Source organism: Schistocerca nitens, chromosome 2 (genome assembly GCF_023898315.1).
Source record: "Schistocerca nitens isolate TAMUIC-IGC-003100 chromosome 2, iqSchNite1.1, whole genome shotgun sequence".
Lineage (NCBI taxonomy): Eukaryota > Metazoa > Arthropoda > Insecta > Orthoptera > Acrididae > Schistocerca > Schistocerca nitens.
Window position 1 is genome coordinate 808988343 of NC_064615.1, and position 19433 is coordinate 809007775.

General features: G+C 38.3%; 1 protein-coding gene across 1 annotated transcript in view; it reads right to left on the bottom strand.

Moving 5' to 3' along the window:
* LOC126234648 (rootletin) overlaps positions 1-19433 on the bottom strand; it is a 246891-nt gene that overhangs the window by 56774 nt on the left and 170684 nt on the right. Inside the window, exons 21-24 of the mRNA XM_049943380.1 lie at positions 19163-19407; positions 16401-16616; positions 2974-3184; positions 1772-1881 (exon numbers count right to left, since the gene is read on the bottom strand). Coding sequence (XP_049799337.1) covers positions 1772-1881; positions 2974-3184; positions 16401-16616; positions 19163-19407 — 782 coding nt within the window. The remainder of the gene's footprint in view (positions 1-1771; positions 1882-2973; positions 3185-16400; positions 16617-19162; positions 19408-19433) is intronic.

Consider the following 19433-nt stretch of genomic DNA (forward strand, 5'->3'; position numbering starts at 1 on the left):
TCAGACACACTATGTTTGACAAACAGTGCTGTACACAGTCAAATAATCAACAAACCTAGTAATGTTTGGCAAACAGTTTCACTGAGTACTCAGCCTTAAGAAGCTGTCCACAGTGGAGATTGCCATCTAACCCAGGCTTCTCAACAGCTGTTGACTGTTGGAAATTGTGTGAGTGAAGTGGTGGTGGTGTTTGGTGAGACACAGACGAGCCAGTGTAACAGCATTTCCATGATCAGCTCTTGTTGCTTCTGGAGCAGTGCCAATAGTAGTTGGTGGTGATCTTCCTGTAGGTCTGACTACTGCTGTTACAGGTCTAACAATTTTAATACGCTACGTTCCATGTGAAGTAATATAACTAATGGCCTAATAATGAAATAATTACATCAGAATGACTACTAATGCTATGTGTGACAATCCTTGTTGCCAGTTTCACTGTAATCTAAGCTAATTAATTGAGACATGACACCTGAGTCTCCGAGGAAACTTTTCCATTTTCGGAAACATGTGGTTTAAAAAAAATAGATATATACATAGAAACACCAGTGGTTCTAGTCAGAGACTCAGTCTGTGAAGTATTGTTGAGCCTTGCAATTGCATTGCAACCAGTCTTACTTCCTGGCAGCAATATATGGCAAGACTAGGGGATGTGACAGGAAACAAAGTCCTAAATGGAATCGGTGGTATAATGTTGTTGACATTCCTTGTAAGAATGGTACCTCCATAAGGCTGCTGAGCCTGTACTACAAAGGCAGGTTATAGCTGTTGCTTGAAAAGTGCTCTAGTTGTTTGGACATCAGTTGGGGAGCTGCAAAAAACAGGGGTCAACTGACTCCATGGTCAATACATCTGCATCCATTGCAGGCTGAGATACAAAATCAGCAGTAAGAAGTATCTAAAACTGTCTTGATACTTCTCACAATTATTATGATTATTTTTCTGCTGCTATCTTTAAGACATTACTCACAAACTCTGTTCTTAGAATCAGATTTTAAAAAAGCGAAAGTAAAAACAATGATAAGTAATATCTTATATAGCAGAAGAGCATTAATTACTTCTGTTTCCTTCTGTGTTCCCTGCATGACAATCTGCTTTCAAAAGTCAAAAAAATTCCCTTTTTACCTGACCATCTTCTCCAATCTAAAACCTAACTGGGCTCAGTCTAGTTGCAGTGCTGAGACAACATAGCTGTTCACATGTATGTGCGTGTGTTTATCCTATTCTGTTTGATAAAAGGAAGGAAACTGCCAGACAGCTTAGTGGCAATCTCCAGCTTGTCTATGTACATTCTGACTACACTCAGTATATCAACCATACAGTGAGTGAATTTTTTTACTTCTTCAACTTTCTTTTATTATACTAGTATTACCAGCATTGTCTGATTTCGAGACTGTGGAGAAGGTGGAGTACATACTATTATTATTATTATTAAAACAATTCAGTATTTTCTTGTCCAATGCTTTCTTTTAATTTATTGACAAATAACTTCAAAATCCTTTCAAGAGTTTCAGTTTGTTTGATTCACCATTTCATTTTTTCCCGACAAAGGGAAGGGTCTGAATTTCATTGTTATTTCAGTTGCCACCATCAATCTGTCATGTTTTTCCACTACATATAAGTTCCTTAATAAAATAAACCCAAAAGGTTACATAAATTATCACAATGACCAATTAAAGCATACGAGAAGTATCTCAGTTAAGCATTCTATTAGCTTTCAACATTCCATTAGATGAAAAAGCATAATATTAAGAATTGAGGTACAATTTTGGCGTACCCTTTCTCGTTCTATTTGAGCAACTTGATGCATGAGGGACCGCACTCCTTTTCTAACAAGCTCTGGGTCAACATCAATAACACCCTCACCTCGTGAATCTGCATCCTGAGCTGTAATGATTATAACATAAATTAAATGAAGCTGATAACAAGTTAATATTCAGTACATGATTTATAAAGAATTATTATGCACAAATAATTTACAAAATCAATTGCAGGAAAAAAGAAATAAAAGTCTGATAGTTTATATTTCATGGCTGAAAACAGTCAATATTATTTTCATATTTTAGTGGTTCACAATTAATCTGTACTAATTATTTCTTTTCTTTAGCATTTATTATGTCTAGTACAGGGTTCACTTCTTTGGGAGTCGGCAAATATTTTATTTTATTTTACTGTTTAGCTTTGTGACCAGATATCCTTTGACATCACAGTTGTCAAGCTAACTTAAGGCACGGAAGATGTATGCACCATCTGTCTATGAATTTCTTATACTTTGTGTGTGTGTGTGTGTGTGTGTGTGTGTGTGTGTGACTGTATTTTAACTGCTTGTGTGTTGTATTCTCTGTGGTAGAATACAGGGACCAGCCCAGCATTTGTCTACAAGAGTGTGAGGAAATGCCTAAAATCCACACTCATGCTTGCTGATGCATCAGCCCCTGGTCATTAATCTACCGTGTGAATTCAATCTGGATCTGGCTCACCTCCCTGTATTGTAAGCTAGTGCACCGTACAATCCACTATATGAGCACCTCAATCTGTAATTTATTGTTTACAGACCCTTACTGATGATCTTTTTGTGCAAAACACTTCGAGACATTACAGTAAACAAGCCTATTGTTTATGTTTCAGTGAGCATATCTTATTAGAAACATATGAAAATTTTATGTTTTTAAATTTTTATAGCAATGCTTTTGAACGTCTTAGAGTTGGTCTCTGAGCATTTCTCTGTGACACACTTGTTTTTTTTCTGTTCTTAAGTTTTCTAAGGAAAACATGGAATATATAAATCTGGATAGCAAGTTCAGGGATCTGACAGTTGTTCCTTGCATATGTGGGTTAAGTCTCTTCACCACTATGTCTCCAAGCTCAGTATGTAATTGAAGGAAACAATCTGGTGAATTTATAAATTGTCTTAGAAAACCAGACTGAAATGTAAATAATGAAGCTATCAAATTACTAGATAAACTTGCATCAAAACACATTTACCTGCTCGGACTGGGCTCCAACGTCTTGAGGGGCTGAGCAATCTGTATGGAAGTGTGACACTCCCGTCCATCTGTATGCCAGCAATTCTTCGTAGTGTTGATCCAACACTGCTTAACTTCTGCTCCACTTCTTTCTTAGCAGATTCCAGTTGTACTAGTTGCTGATCTAGGGCTCTGACTCTGCCCTCTGCACCACCAAGTCTGGCCTATAGTTTACAAAAAAGGTCTATACACTGACCTGAAAACTCCAAACAGCTTACAGGAAAGAAATCTTTTTAACAAGAAACTTCAACAGACACAGTTTCAGCTCCAGATTAACAAATTTACATATAAACATTGCCATGATAGTCCAAGATGAAACTGAAAACACCACACACACACACACACACACACACACACACACACACACACACACAATATTTGGTCTGTTAATTATGTGTTATGAATTAAAACTAAATATGCAGTCACATTTTCAGAGATTGTTTGTGTGAAACACATTTAGTATATTAAATTACTTTGATCTAACACATGTATTTTCTGAGATCATATAGGACTGCTCATGAGATCATATAGGACTGCTCATACACCATTACTATGGTCTACAGTATTACAGAATACTTCATAGCTGTCTATGATTGATTTAGCAAGTAAACAATGCACTTGGCAAACTGTGGGCCCAATAACCGCAACAAACTTCTAGTCAAATGGGAAGATGTCCTGCCTAATATTTCAGCCACAGAATAAGTCAATAGTTTTATTACACAAGTTATAAGGGGAATCAAATGACAATGAGCCAGATGAAAAAACAGTAAGTAAACTGTTTATTATTTCAAAAGTAATCACCATACGTGTTACCATATTTATCCCATTGAGAGGCAAGTTGGTCAATGCCTGCATGGAAAAATGTTTGCAGTTGCCTGTGGAACAAGGGTTCCCATACCCAGGAGCAAAGGGGAGGCCACAGCCCTCCCTAGTTCTCAACGAAAGGAGAAAAATATAGCGTAGTCAAATGTTTTTCTTTCAAGAAAATGTCTTAAAAGTCATTATTATACAGGTTGTTAAGAGAGTCGGAACTGGAGCCTTTTTATGGCTACTTACAAGTTGCCATTCTTCTTCCAACATATTCAAAATACCTCCATAACTCCATGGTCTAGGCTTTCCCCTAAAAAATACCGTATGAGCACCATTGCTATGGAAACCTGATTGTACCCAGGCATGCACCTTTTTGTCTGAAGCAAATCGATGGGCGTAAAAGTATTTCTTCTGGACTCCAAAACTATGGAAACCATATGGGGAGAAATCGGGACTGTATGGAGGATATGTAAGAGCTTCTCAGTGAAATTTCTGCAGAGCACTCAAAACAATAGCCATGCCAGCTCTGGGAAAGCCATGACCACCTTTTTCTTTGACTGCAGGGGCCCACTGCTCATTGACTTTTTGGAACACAGCGTTACAAGTAATGCACAGAAGTAAGTGGACACTTTACACAAATTGATGGTTGCCATGAAGTCCAGACACCGAGAAGAATTATTGACGGATGCCCTCATTCTGTTGCAGGATAATGCCAGTCCACATACTGTTTCAACTGAATCGCAGAAGTTTCAATGGGAAGTCCTTACATTGCCTCCATACAGACCTGATATTTTTGGAAAGATATTTGTGGCCAGATGACATTGTAATTGTGTCAGAGACAGCAAAGGACTTGGAAGAGCAGTTGAACGGAATGGACAGTGTCTTGAAAGGAGGATATAAGATGAACATCAACAAAAGCAAAACGAGGATAATGGAATGTAGTCAAATTAAATCGGGTGATGCTGAAGGGATTAGATTAGGAAATGAGACACTTAAAGTAGTAAAGGAGTTTTGCTATTTAGGGAGTAAAATAACTGATGATGGTCGAAGTAGAGAGGATATAAAATGTAGACTGGCAATGGCAAGGAAATCGTTTCTGAAGAAGAGAAATTTGTTAACATCTAGTATAGATTTAAGTGTCAGGAAGTCGTTTCTGAAAGTATTTGTATGGAGTGTAGCCATGTATGGAAGTGAAACATGGACGATAACCAGTTTGGACAAGAAGAGAATAGAAGCTTTCGAAATGTGGTGCTACAGAAGAATGCTGAAGATAAGGTGGGTAGATTACGTAACTAATGAGGAGGTACTGAATAGGATTGGGGAGAAGAGAAGTTTGTGGCACAACTTGACTAGAAGAAGGGATCAGTTGGTAGGACATGTTTTGAGGCATCAAGGGATCACAAATTTAGCATTGGAGGGCAGTGTTGAGGGTAAAAATCGTAGAGGGAGACCAAGAGATCAATACACTAAGCAGATTCAGAAGGATGTAGGTTGCAGTAGGTACTGGGAGATGAAGAAGCTTGCACAGGATAGAGTAGCATGGAGAGCTGCATCAAACCAGTCTCAGGACTGAAGACTACAACAACAACATTTGTGGCCACTGATTTGCATTGGAGAAGGAGAGTTTTAATTGAGTAAAGTCATGGTTCCATAGGCAACTGCAAACATTTTTCCATGAAGTCATTAAATGTCTTGTCTCACAGTGGGATAGATGTATTAACAGTTATGGTGATTACTTTTTAAATTAATAAACAGTTTGCTTATTTTTTCCCATCTGTCTCGTTTTCATTTGACTGGTCCTTATAAGAAATGAGCAAATAATGAAATTAAAAAAGAATAAGGCCTGAAAAACTACTGGAAATGTCAAATGTTAAACATGCACTGAGAAATTATTAAATCAACATTGTAAACCAAACTATAAGGTTAATGTCTATACTACATGGTCATTAGTCATTCTATTATTTGCATCCACCAAGAGAATACATTATCATATACTAAAATGATACTGGTTTCTTCAAAAGCTTGTATTTGTCTCTTGCAGACATAAATATGATGGTCAGCATCTGCTGGTGGTGTCACAGTGACGAGCTGGAGGGCAATATTGATCATCCAAAGGTGATTTACTCATACAAAAAGAAATAAAAACTGCTATTGTATGACCAATTTCAGTGTTGATTTTTGCACATCCCCCCCCCCCCCCCCCCCCATTTTGGTAAGCACAAGGGGGTAGTCATAAAGGTTTACTTATTACCTTGAAAATGCAAAGTTAAATAATTAATTTTGAAACTATAACTTCATGAGATGTATTTGCTAGCCAGTACTTATCTTCAAAAGGCAATATTTCAGTACTGTCAATATGGAGGAATTGTGGTTTATTCATCTCAGGAGGTACATTTGCAATCCATTTGGTTTGTGAACAGTGGCATGTCAAAAATTTATAATGCAGTTACAATGATTTTTACACTAATAAATAATAGCACTAAAATAAATAATAATGCTATAATGATATTTCTTGGGATATGTAACACATTGTATCAATCTCAATATTCCAATTCGTCCTACATGAATTCATCCACTGAGTAACAACATTTCAGTGTCAGTACCTCATATAGCTTTCTTTCAGGTGAACCTAAATTCATGTGCATTAACTTGCTCCCTTTTAATGTATTATAAATTTTCATTCTCATGTACTGAGGTACCTGGGCATACAGTTTGAGGTGGTGGGTAGGGAGAGTGAAATTTTCTTTGTTTCTTGTGTAATGTGAATGAACAAAACGGTTTCCCTCAAATACACTCATGTTCAGAAAAAAACAGAACGCCTTGAACAACTAGAGATAGGATGTTCATTTTTACAGGACAGGTACATTATTATATTCTGCAGAAATGATTAGCATGTTCCAGGTCAACAGTATGAGCGAATTGTACTGTCAAATCAGGGAGTATGAAAGAGGGCGCATTATTGGTTTGAGAGAACATGAAGCATCTCTTGGGGAAATTGCTGCTCATATGGGACGAAGTGTTTTGGCCGTGAACCGCGTGTGTGAAGAATGGTTCACGGAAGTCTGTAGAACATGGTGAGATGGGTCAGGTCGTACCACTCAGACCACCACCCGAGAAGCTTGACACCTCATCCTAATAGCATTGGAGGACAGATCTGCATCCTCCTTGGCTCTAGTGAAACAGTGTAACACATCGTACACTATCAGGGGTGACAGTCAATTGCTGTTTATTATGGCATGGGTAGGAACAGGAAAAATCTGTTTAAATGATAACGCGATGAATAATGAGAATTTGGTGGTTTTTGTGCAAATCATGCGAATTCAGAGGTTTTTAAGAAAGTAACGGAAAATCGGTGTTTTTCAAAAAAATTTCTGTGTCCTCGTAAGAAGTGTTGTAAATCTAATTATGTCAGTGACATATTAAATGTTGAAACGTTCCATGTTCAACTATCGCACTACTTTTTGCAGTCGTGACATCACTAGTGGCCTTTCGAATATGGACTTTTGTGAACGTGTACGAATGCCCACTGTGCGAATTTCGATTATTTATTTCTTTTGTAGTGTATGTGCCACAGTATGTCATTTCAAAGCAATGGTGCAATGAGAATCTATCACAAACACATCACCCTGCTCATTAAATGTGGTTAATAATGCAACAACAATGTAAGCCTTGAAGAAATGAGATCACTGAGACTTGAGACAGTAGCCGAATGAGTAAGCCATAACATAACGGATAGTTTCGTGGTTTACGATACAAATGGATGTAGGTTTGTGTCCCACTGCATGCTAATATATATTTTTTCCCATCGTAGCATTGTCAACACAGCCTGGGTCTTTTGTTATGAATGTAACACAAGTATTTGGAAGGAGGTGGGTGCAAACACTGCCAACACTGTCATCAATCATTGAGCTTATGACTCTAGCACCTTTTACAATAAAAGTAAAGGAAAAAATCCGAAAGTGTAATACAAGTATGTTCTGCAATAAATGATGTTAACATTTCCGTCTGATTAGAGATCGAAGAATGAAATAAATATTTGGGTGTTTATTTCTGAATATGTGATGAGTTTCGAATAGTTGGTGAGGCAGGCATCTTAAAGGGCAGCATTAACTTCTTTGACGGAAATGAGCAGCTATAAGATTCATCTTTTTGGATTTCCAGCATGCTGGATTAATAACAGGACAGCAACTTGAGTTAACCAGTTTGATTTAGAAAACAGCCAAAGTTGTCAAATTCAGTTACTTTTGTTTAATTGATGACCGGTTTCACGTATGAGAACCCATTCTCAAATCATCTTAACAAAGAAAAAGGTGTACTGTATGATAGAATGCAAACTATGTTAACACTGTACATGCTTGTGTTTAAGCCATTAGTTAAGTTTACAGAGACCATTCATTGGCAGGACAACTGTTTTGGGTATGCTCTTTGCCAACACTTGTGAATAAACAATATTGTGCGCAATACCAATAGCAATGTGGCATTGAAGGCTGAGTGCGTATTTTTCTGCCTGTATTAACTTACGAAAATTTTAATTAATATCGATATGATTGTTTTCAAATTTCGGTGAAATAAGTTTTGTTTAAGCAGTTACCAGACAGCTTGCCGTGCATGCGCAGAGATGACATCTCTTAGAAGCAGCGCCAATTCCCATTTCTGGCTACTTGGAATGTGGTTGCTTGGTGTATAAACAGTGAGAGAAAGCAGCCAAAAAAAAAACCTCTGATGCTCCCAAGCTGCCACATTCACGCCTGCACATAGCTGTCTCAGTTAGAGTGGGGTACACTTCACTTGACTAATGTTTTGTTTGTGGCGCGTTTTTCAATCATTTCGAAGCTGTTGCAGTTCCTGCGTTCGGATACTCATTTTTATCATCTGCTGGTTTTTTTTTCATTGTATTCTTATTCTAGACTTGGCAACGAACACGTGTGTTCTGTGAAAATGCTGAAGCCTACAGTAACCACTGATGAAAGGGCATTAGAATTTGAAATTGATGGTTTATATGCTCCCGATAAGTTAACAGTGTTTTGTATCAGACTTTCATGGGAGACCTATTTTTGTTAGCTTGTTGCCTTATTCTTCTTAAAAAAAAAACTATGCATACGCTCACTTTTTCAAATGTTTACTAGTTTTTACTTCTCTGATGTAAGGATGAACTATGCTTCTTTTGTCTGAGGATGGATTTCTGTTATGTCTGTGTTTACCCCATTAGTCCAGATCTTGGTAAAAACAGCTGAAAATGCAGTACATAAATGTGCCTTACTATCAGTTTTACATATGTGTGTTAAAAAAAGACTGCATTAAAAGAAAGTATTATTGTATTAAAAATACTGTGTTACTGATGGGAAATAGAATTTAAAACTCAACACTTCTACTAAAACATATTATAAACAATGTTTGCAAGCAACATTAAAAAATTAAGAAATTAAATTTTGTCTTATTTTTAACCCAAGTTAAATATCGTTTGTAAATATTTATAAATATTTCGTTACTTAGGAACACTTAAAAAATAACCTTCAAGCTTTCTTGGAGATATTCATACAGAAAAATCTCTTAGGGATGCAGCTAAGACATTTTACTTAGTAACAATAGCACTGCAAAGGCAAAGATTTTTCTTTACATTAAAAGATTTTCTTCTAAGTTTCATTTCTGCTTTTCCGTAAGAAATTTCAACCATTTAACATGAATATTTAAGTTGGTGAGAAAAATTGTTGAGTGTCAAAAATACATTGTGGACCTGAAAAAACGAGAGTTTTGTATACTTTTTAATGTGCTGGATACTTCATTTATAAATATTTTTTTTTGCAGTATTTAAAATATATGTATCACTCCACACCATTCTCGCTAAGCGCAGCAACAGTAAACATATGTTAAAAATTGAAATAATAGTCTCTGTTGCAGATACTTCATTGATGACGCATTTCACCCTCCTAGCGCATCTTCAGATCATTCTTGAGCCACGGAGACCAGCTTCTGTAGTCTCCAAAGCTCAAGAATGATATGAAGGAGTGCAAAATATGTCATCAATAAAATATCTACAATGTACTATTATTTTCATTTTTACCTTTGGTATTTGTTTTAAAATAATTATTTGTGTCAAAATTTTTTGTTAAAATAATTTTTCTCTACACTTGTCTCATGTTTGGCCCACCCTATCTTAGGAACAGTTCCATTTTCAACATAGCATTGAAAAATGGTTAAATATGACAAAAATAGAAACCTGACAATACAATAAGCTTTCCAGAAAATAACACCAAAAAGTGCAACAAATAACACTGATTTTGGCCATATAACAACACTGATTTTTTCCTGTCCCTAGGCATGGGTTACACACGTGCCATCCAGTTCTCTGCCTACCTTTGACGAATGTGTAGAAACAAGCCAGTTGGCAATGGTGTACAGAACGTCATCACTGATGGCTGCATTCTGATTCACCGCAGACAGGGGGAGTGGCATCACAGAGACTGCATTTGCACAACACATACAGTGCCAACTCATGGCCTTCCGGTGTGGGGTGCTATTGTATACAATTACAAATCACAGTTGGTGCATGTCCAGGTCACTATGACAAGTGTGACCTACACGGATGACGTCCTATGACTCCCAGCCGCACACTTTCTGCACAACACCCCAGATGTCATTTTTCAGCAAGACATGTTGCTGCATGAACACGTGCCTTCTTGAAGTTATGTCAGCTTTTTGCCCTGGTGCGCCAGATCACCAGACTTGTCATCAATCGAAAATGTGTGCGATATGGTGAAAAGACAGATGCGCCACTGTGACCCAGTGCCAACCACCACAGACGACTTTGGAACCAGGTGAATGCAGCATGGATGGCTATACCACAGGATGCCATTTGCACCTTATATGCACTGATGCGATCGCGCATGGAGAAGATGTTAGGGCTCATTGCACCGAGGTGACTGAAATGCTAATCATTTCTGCAGAACATATTAATGTACTTGTCCTGTGAATTTGAACGTCCAATCTCCAGTTGTTCAAGGTGTTCTGTTTTTTCTGTATATCCAAGAACCTACTACGTTGTTGTAGCAGGCGGAGAGCTGGTACACCAACATGGCACATCCCAGCTGGCAGGTAGGGGGGTCCTCACCGGCTTGCCAACGGACTTGAGCAAAATACGATAGCTCTCACACAACATCAAGAAATCCCCTAGTGTCTATTCTGGTATCCAGCGATTAGTGGTCAGAGTCAGTCTGTTCACCTAGTTGATGCGGCTCTGAAATATGGCTTGATCTCAACAATCAAGTCTGCAATCATTGTGATCTTTTTCAAAGATCACTGCAACTAAACTCAACTTGAAGTGATCACGGTGGAGCAAAAGGAAATGAATCCACTACCCCAGGCCCCAGTCAACGTACTGGATTTTCCTGGTCATCAGATTCTGGGGGACCAGGAACATCATGAGGAAAAGAATCAGAGCATTTCAAAATCTCTTCGCAAACACTACATTGGCACTCTCAATATAAACACACTCTTCAAACTTGGAAAACTAAAACAACTCACAAACATACTAGAAAAATTTCATATCAAAATTCTTGCCATTCAGAGATGAAAACCATTTCAATAGAGAAAATTACAGGATCTACAAAGGGAAACCTGCTGTCAGAAGAGGCATACCATCATTGTTAGGGACAGGATTTGCTGTACATAAATCAGTAAAGGATAACATCATAGACTTCAGTTCTATATCAGAACATATTTCCACACTTTCCTTCAAATCAGGTAATAAAGCATACACAATTGGCAATGCTCATGCACCAACAAATAACTATAATAGAAAAAAGCCACAAGAAGTTGAAAACTTCTGGGAAGACATGGAAGAAGTAACTAACAACATTACAGAAATACATGTGAAAATTTTAATGGGAGATTTTAATGCGCATTTAGATAAAGAAAGAAAATACAAACAAATCACAGGTCCGCACTCGGCACACGTTCGTACAAACAAAAATCGAGAACACCTCATAAAATACGTCAAAGTTTCAACCTCAAAGTTATGTCAACGCAATTTCGAAAGGCAAGACGAAAACTTACAACATGGAAAACACCCAACACCGCGTGGGGAGAATTCCAGATTGATTATGTGGCCATTTCCACCAAATGTACGTGGGAAATTCTAAATGTCAGAACACGTAAGGGATTTTTTGAGTCTGGTCATTATTTACTACAAGTTAATATTAGGAAAATCCCAAGGCAGAAAAAAAACAGCATGAAACAAAAGAGTCAAACCAGATCTGGAATACTTGAAGATAAACAGGGACAAAGTTGTTGAAGAGATTAATAGGCATTCAACAGACACATGGACAAACTTTACGAAAACAATTCAGAAGGCAATGCAATGGCGGGGAACCTCCTAGGAAACGAAAACATAGATGGTGGAACGCAAATTGTCATATAGCCATTGAAAGAAGAACACAGGCATGGAAGAAATTCAGCAGTAACAGAACATCAGAAACATGGAAGGAATTTCATGAGATTCAGAAACAATCAACAAAGGAAACCAGAATAGAAAATCGGGCATATGACAACAACAGGTTGAAAGAAATTAATGAAGATTTCAAGAGAAATGACACTAGAAACTTTTACAGAACATTCAAAGAAAATATGAAGGGTTATAAACCTCCTAGCCTCTGCTTCTGAAGAACAGATGGATCCCTCGAAACGAACACGAAAGAAAATTGCAAAATCCTCAAACAATACTTTGATGAACTTCTGAATTGGAAGAAACCCACAGCAAAATTAACCTTCCAAAAGGCCACAGCCAACCTAGATTCTAATCCACTCACAATAGAAGAGATAGAGAGAATCATCAAACGAATGAAAAATAACAGAGCAGCAGGAGAAGATGGTATTATTGCTGAGATCTGGAAGCTTCACGATGAAAACATCACCAAGCAAATTAGTAAGATTATCTCAGAAATTTGGGTCACAGAGAAGTTGCCAGAGGAATGGAAATGTGCTTTGATCCATACCATACATAAAAAGGGTGATACGTCAGACCCAAATAATTACAGAGGTATTTCTCTACTACCACTCACATACAAAATTCTCTCAAAGGTGTTTATTAAACAGACTAGAACCACAAGCAGATCCGCAAATAGGGGAATACCAGGCAGGCTTCAGAAGATGGAGGTCAGGCATAGAACAGATCTGGAACTTGAGAACACTTTTGAAAGTCAGACAGACAGGAAACGCTGTAGCTATCTTTGTTGAATTTAAAAAAGCATACGACTCCATAGACCGACAAACGCTCTTTGACATACTGGAAGAATATGGCATCGACAGAAAAACCAGGGCAATTATACAACAGACGCTCACAGACACCACCTCAAAGATTAAGTTCATCGTAGAAATTTCAGAACCCTTCCAGATACACACAGGTGTCAGACAAGGAGATGGGCTTTCACCAATCCTGTTTAACACAGTCTTAGACTAAACAATGGGAAGAACAAGTTAAAGGAATACAGCTAGGAAGAACACGTGAAACAAGAACAATCATAAAATATCTGGCATTTGCAGATGACATACCCATACTTAGTAATAACACAGAGGAGGCAAAGGATGCACTGGAACACGTACATGAAATAGCTGCCGAAACAGGTCTACAGATATCGTATGAGAAGACTCAGTACATGGAACGACAAACCAACAATGTACACATCATGCAAATGATGTATGGATCCGTAAAAAGAGTCGAAAAATTTAAATATTTGGGGAATACACACAAATAGGAGGATCAAACAAAGCATCCAATACAGAACGAACGTAAAGACTCCAGAAAGCATACAAACTCACATGGTCACATTAAAATAAGAAAAGCATATCAAGACAGGCCAAAATTAGACACTACAAAACAGTTGTATTACTGGAAGCACTATATGCATTAGAAACGACCACAATTGGAGCATCAGGCATTATAGAGACAGAAAAAACAGAACGCAAAATTCTCAGGAAAACATTCAGACCAATACACAAAGATGGCATATAGATGAAAAGAACTACAAATGAGTTATACCAACACACTGACAGACTCACAGACAGCAAATTCCTGCCACCATATTGCTCTTGTCTAATGATGTACTTATTTTCTCAATGCATAGTGTAGGAAAAGATTGATTGCTACTTACTGTAAAGAAGACATGTCAACTTGCAGACAGGCACAAATAAAAGACACTTGCATAAAGCTTTCAACCAAAGCCTTCGTTAGCAGAAGAGAGACATACGCTATTCACACAAGCAAGCAAGCACACCTCAAGCATACATGACTGCCAACTCCAGCATCTTGAGCCGGAATGCATCTATCCCATGGGATGCAAGCAGCAATCTGGAAGGGGTGGGGAAGGGGTACTGTATGATTGAGGAGAGAGACGAGCGCTGTCTGGTGGAGTGTGCACAAAATAGTCTGCAAACGGGCACAGGGTCAGGAGGTTGTGGGGCAGGGAAGTGGGGGAAAAAGGAGCAAGAAAGGAGAGGAGCAGGAAAAGACAGGTGGATGAGTTGGCCGAGGGCTGCAATTAAACAGGGTGGGAGATGAGAATGGGGAGGAGATAATAGGACAGAGGGGTTGGAAACTATTGGGTGGAGGGTGTGGGAACAGTATGTTACTGTAGATTGAGACCAGATAATTATGGGAGTGGAGAATGTGTTGTATGGAGCACTCTGCCAATGCATCCACCTGTCTTTCCCCAGTCGTCTCCTTTTTCCCCTACCTCCCTGCCACACAAACTCCTGACACTCCACATTTTGGCAGTGCCTGCACACTCCACCAGACAGCATTTGTCTCTCTCCCCACCTGTACGCTATCCCTTTCCCTTCTGCGCCCCCTCCAGATTGCTGCTTGCATCCCAGATGATAGTTGCATTCCGGCTCGAGATGCTGGAGTTGGTGGTCGTGTGTGTGAGGTGTGCTTGTTTGTGTGTGTGAATGATGTGTGTCTCTCTTTTACTGACGAAGACTGTGGGCGAAAACTTTATGTGTGTGTCTTCTCTTTTAATTGTGCCTGTCTGCAACTTGATGTGTCTTCTTTACAGTAAGACACACCAAGCTATATTTTCATACATTTTTGGTATTTCTGCCTGGCGTTTCCATTGCTTTATTTTCTCAATGAAACTGTCCACTGCATCTACAAAAGCATGCACATTACCCTAGCTATCAAAACTCCTTGGGTAGAGATTATATACATGTATGAGAGTAGTATATGTAGTATGTAGTTTGATATGTGTCAATCAGTAGCAATGAAAATTTCACCTCCTGAAGGTAAGAAGTAGCCAGCAATGCTGTCTCTTAATTTTATAGTTTTCTGGAGTGAATTTTCCTTTTGAGGTAATTACTTTCTGTTTGCTTGTGTGTGTGTATGTGTGTGTGTGTGTGTGTGTGTGTGTTGGGGAGGGATGGGGGGGAGGGGGGGGACATCCCTGCAGTCCTGGTACACATGAAATCCCTGCAGTATGCCTCTAGAGGAGCTGAAACAAAATGGGGTAGCTCTTTGATAAGGCAGAGATAGGCCTTTTGCCTTGGTTCCTCTGGCAGCATGCCAAAGTACTATGGTAGGGAGATTTTAATGTATAACAGGACTGCAAAGAGACAAAAAAATTACTACATAACTTTAGTTTTTTAGGGTGATAAATAAAACTTCAAGACTATAACTCATAGAGTAAGGCTAACTCCATACCATATTTTTGTGTAGCTTCAAAGTAACAAAATGAACAGGCAAGTTAGCAAGGCTGACAACAAGTCAATTGAGCGGGAGGATCAATGACAGCCAAAATCAGCGCTGTGTGTTCTCACTGAGTATGGTTAATGTTCCATTCCACTGACAGTTAGTGAGGCAGCCATTATTTCACCAGCAAATGCGAATATAAGGCGAGTCATTTTTGTCCTTCTGACATTTCGTAAGGTGTGAACCAATGATCTTACTATTAATGGCAATTAGTAATTGAAGTTGGACTGAAGTCTACTTTCATTACTGATCAAAGGATTTTATTTTCTAAATGCAATGTTTTAGCTTAGAACTATTGGTGATGGCAAGTTATTTTCCAGCATTAAGGATGAAACTACATGCTCAATATGGAAAAGGTGAATATTTATTATCAAGCAAAATTGTTTTCTATTTTGATAATAGATAGTAATTCAATTTAGTGTATTTTGTGACAAATAATCTTAAATAATAGTTATAACAAAGTGCCAAACATAAAGCCCCAAAATTTCCAACAATTTTACTCATGAAACGGAGAAATGCCTAGTTTGGAATAGTTCACAAAAAAAGTTGAGTTTTGTTATGACATTAAATTTACCGTTTGTGGAGGATTCATGACTTCATTTGTTTTCATGGAATTACATGTAAACTGTCACCTGTTCTTCATTTCATACTGTGTTTAAACTTGTGTCAAATTTTTCAGCTGCCAAAAATGTTGACCTCTGTGCATTTTGCCAGTGAGATATCAAAATGTGTGATGAAACAGTACTCTACTAAGTGTGTTACTGATGTCAGATTTTGTTTCTTCTGGGATCAGCTAGAATTATTTATCTCAGAGTTACATCTGTCTAACTGACCTTCAGCTCTTGTATTTGTTGAGTAGCATCTGCAAGACACACTTCAAGGTTGTGCCTCTGGTCCTCCAATTTTCTCTCACGGCAGCGGCCATCTTCCAGTCTGACTGCCAATTCCTGCTCTCTCATACGCCACTGCTCCTCCTGCTCAGCGCCCCGTGACCTCAATCTTCCACATTCCTGGCGTAGCTGTTCCGCACCAGATTCCACCTCTGCAAGCTGTAAGCAAACAAAAATTATTTTATGTTATAACATCATATTGATATACTGTTAACATATGATAATGTATTTCTACAAATTAATCTGACTCTAATAAATGAATGCCAGGAAATAATGGAAAAAGTCAATGTAGCCACTCACTGTATAGTTGAGACTTTCAGCAGCTGAAAAGCACATAAATAAGAATGAAAATGTTCTATTGCTTTGTACAGTGTTGTCCTCTTTTAGATATTAAAGAAGGTCATTCACACACCGCTACATTGCAGGTGTGTGTGTGTGTGTGTGTGTGTGTGTGTGTGTGTGTGTGTGTGTGTGTGTGTGTGTGTGTGTGTGTGTGTGTGTGTGTATGCGCGCGCGCGCACGCGCGCGTGCAGGGCAGAGGGGAGGAAAAGGGGGGCGGGGGATGTGTATGTTTCTTTTGTATTAGTCAGCTCTGAAGAAGGGCACTATCTGAAATATAGGTAATATTTTTAATCTTACTTTTTGCACTTGTAGACTGCTCAACACCTCAACTATACAGGGTGGTCAGAGTCTAAAAACTTGTAAGTGTGTTGGAGGGTAGGTGTGCTGCGAAATGTGTCAGGAATGGCATGACTGAGGTCATGGGGTGCTGAGCAGGAGGAGCAGTAATGTATGAGAGAGCAGGAGTTGGCAGTCAGACTGGAAGATGGCCACTGCCGAATTAATTAGCACTGAAGTTAGCCAATCAGCCAGTTGCACATGCAAATTCTAGCAGCCTGCCAGACACAATTAGGGTCAGTTGTTCTCACAGCATAGATGACAGTGCTCAGCCTTTGGCTCAGGTTCAATCCTTACTACCATTCCATGTTGAATTTTTGTATTGCTCTTTTGTTCGGTCTGAGGAAACCAAATAAGAACACTTTTGGTGACACTGTCTTTGGTGGGCTGCTTGAATTTGCGTGCACAATGGTGTGATTGGCTAACTTTGATGCTAATTAACTTGGAAATGGTGCAACATATCAATTTTTTTTCTTAACATCTATTTCTCAGATAAACTACCCTGCAACATCCTTACAAGCTTTTCAGACTGTTTCTTACTGCACTGTGTAGTGAGTAGTTACCTTTAACACTTCCATCAGTTGCATTTTATCCAAGACTTTCCAACGTCAAATGTGTTGCTTCAATAGTTCGAAAATCAGAAACTCAACTGCTGTACTGACATGTAGACAATATAACTGTGACTGACATATTCACTACATGTGCAACTATGTACTTTAATGTTAGCGCACTAAAATGTTGTGGAGATGAGAACATGACACTATCAGCATTCTGGAAATAAATTAAAATGATTGCCCTGCCGATGCTACACTCAACACCGTGGAAGCCATTCCTGTCTTCTCTTTCTGTGTTTTGGTGTCCCTAACTGTCCTTACCTCTTCTGCATGGTGGCACTCTGGGCTCTCTTGTTGTGTACAATAGTGGTTGCTGAGTGGTAGCTGTTATGCTTGTGATGATATCATGAATGTATTTTTCAAGAATGAAAATTCTGGACTGTTCTGTTAAGCTCTCGATATTTTATAAATATTCCTGAATGTTCAAAATATTTCTGAATATTATAGAATGCAACTTGGGAAAGGGACAAATCACATTGATCTTCGGCAAAAGTGTCTTAAAATGAGCTGTGGAATGTAGTAAAGACATAGGAACAACATCAAAAAAGTGTATCTAATTATCTCAAAATACTTCAACAATGAATTGCTACATGAGCAAATAATTTTAGCAACAAAAATGCAGTAACTTAAAAAAAGAGAGAAAAAAAACCTGTGAATATAGAATATGATACCAAGTGAAGAAAAAAATATTTCAATCCATTGGTACAATGATGACCCAAAATGAAAGTGTAAACTTCCTGATGACAAAATTTCTCAATTCATTCAATGTTTCTGGTATGGCCTTGCAAAATGGAAAAAAAACAACCTTCTAAACAACATCATAGAAGTGGCAATATTAATTGGAAAAGAATAAAGCAAGTTGGTGTTCATACCATGAATTACCCATTTCAACTAAGTAACCAATTCATCTTTAAAAGATTCCAATTTCCAGTAAGATTAGCAAACAACATGACTATCAATAACATACAAGGGGAAATATTCCAATGTTGTGAAGGAATTTCAAAGAATCATGTTTCCTGCATGGGCAGCTATATGCAGTGAGTTCATGTGTTGGATACCCACATAATTTATTCATCTATGCACACAAAAGAAAAACACTGAAAGTCAATTATAATGCAGTTTATAAGAATATACTGTACTTTGAATAAGACAGATGCTATACAAATGAGATTATTATTATTAAGAAAATAAAAAGTCAGATGTTCACCATAAATGGTTCTGCAATTTACTGTCTACCAAAATTGCAAAGCTTTGTATGTCAATATCAGTTAAATTGTGTAGTATCTTCCACCTATTAGTACTTCACTGTGTTCAGTATGCATGTAGAACACTTTTTGTTTTTATCTAACACAATTTCAGTTATGAATAATTATTAAAAGAAATGAACATAAAAGATTACTGTGCGCGACTGACCTGCTTGCGAAGAGTGTGTATTTCCTGCTGAGATCGCTCTCGTTCTTCAATTTCTGTAGTTAGTCGTGCTTGAAGTTCCCGCTCTTCATTGAGCCTCTGGCTACCTTCTGCCCGAGTACGTGACAGTTCTTCTTGAGTAGCCTGGAGCTGCTGAGCTGTCTGTAGCTGTTGTCTCTCCACCTCACGCAGCTGGCCCTGTAGCCTCGCCCGTTCACTGTCGAGTGTTGCCTTCACATCTTCTAAGCCTGTGTTATGTTAAACAATAACAATC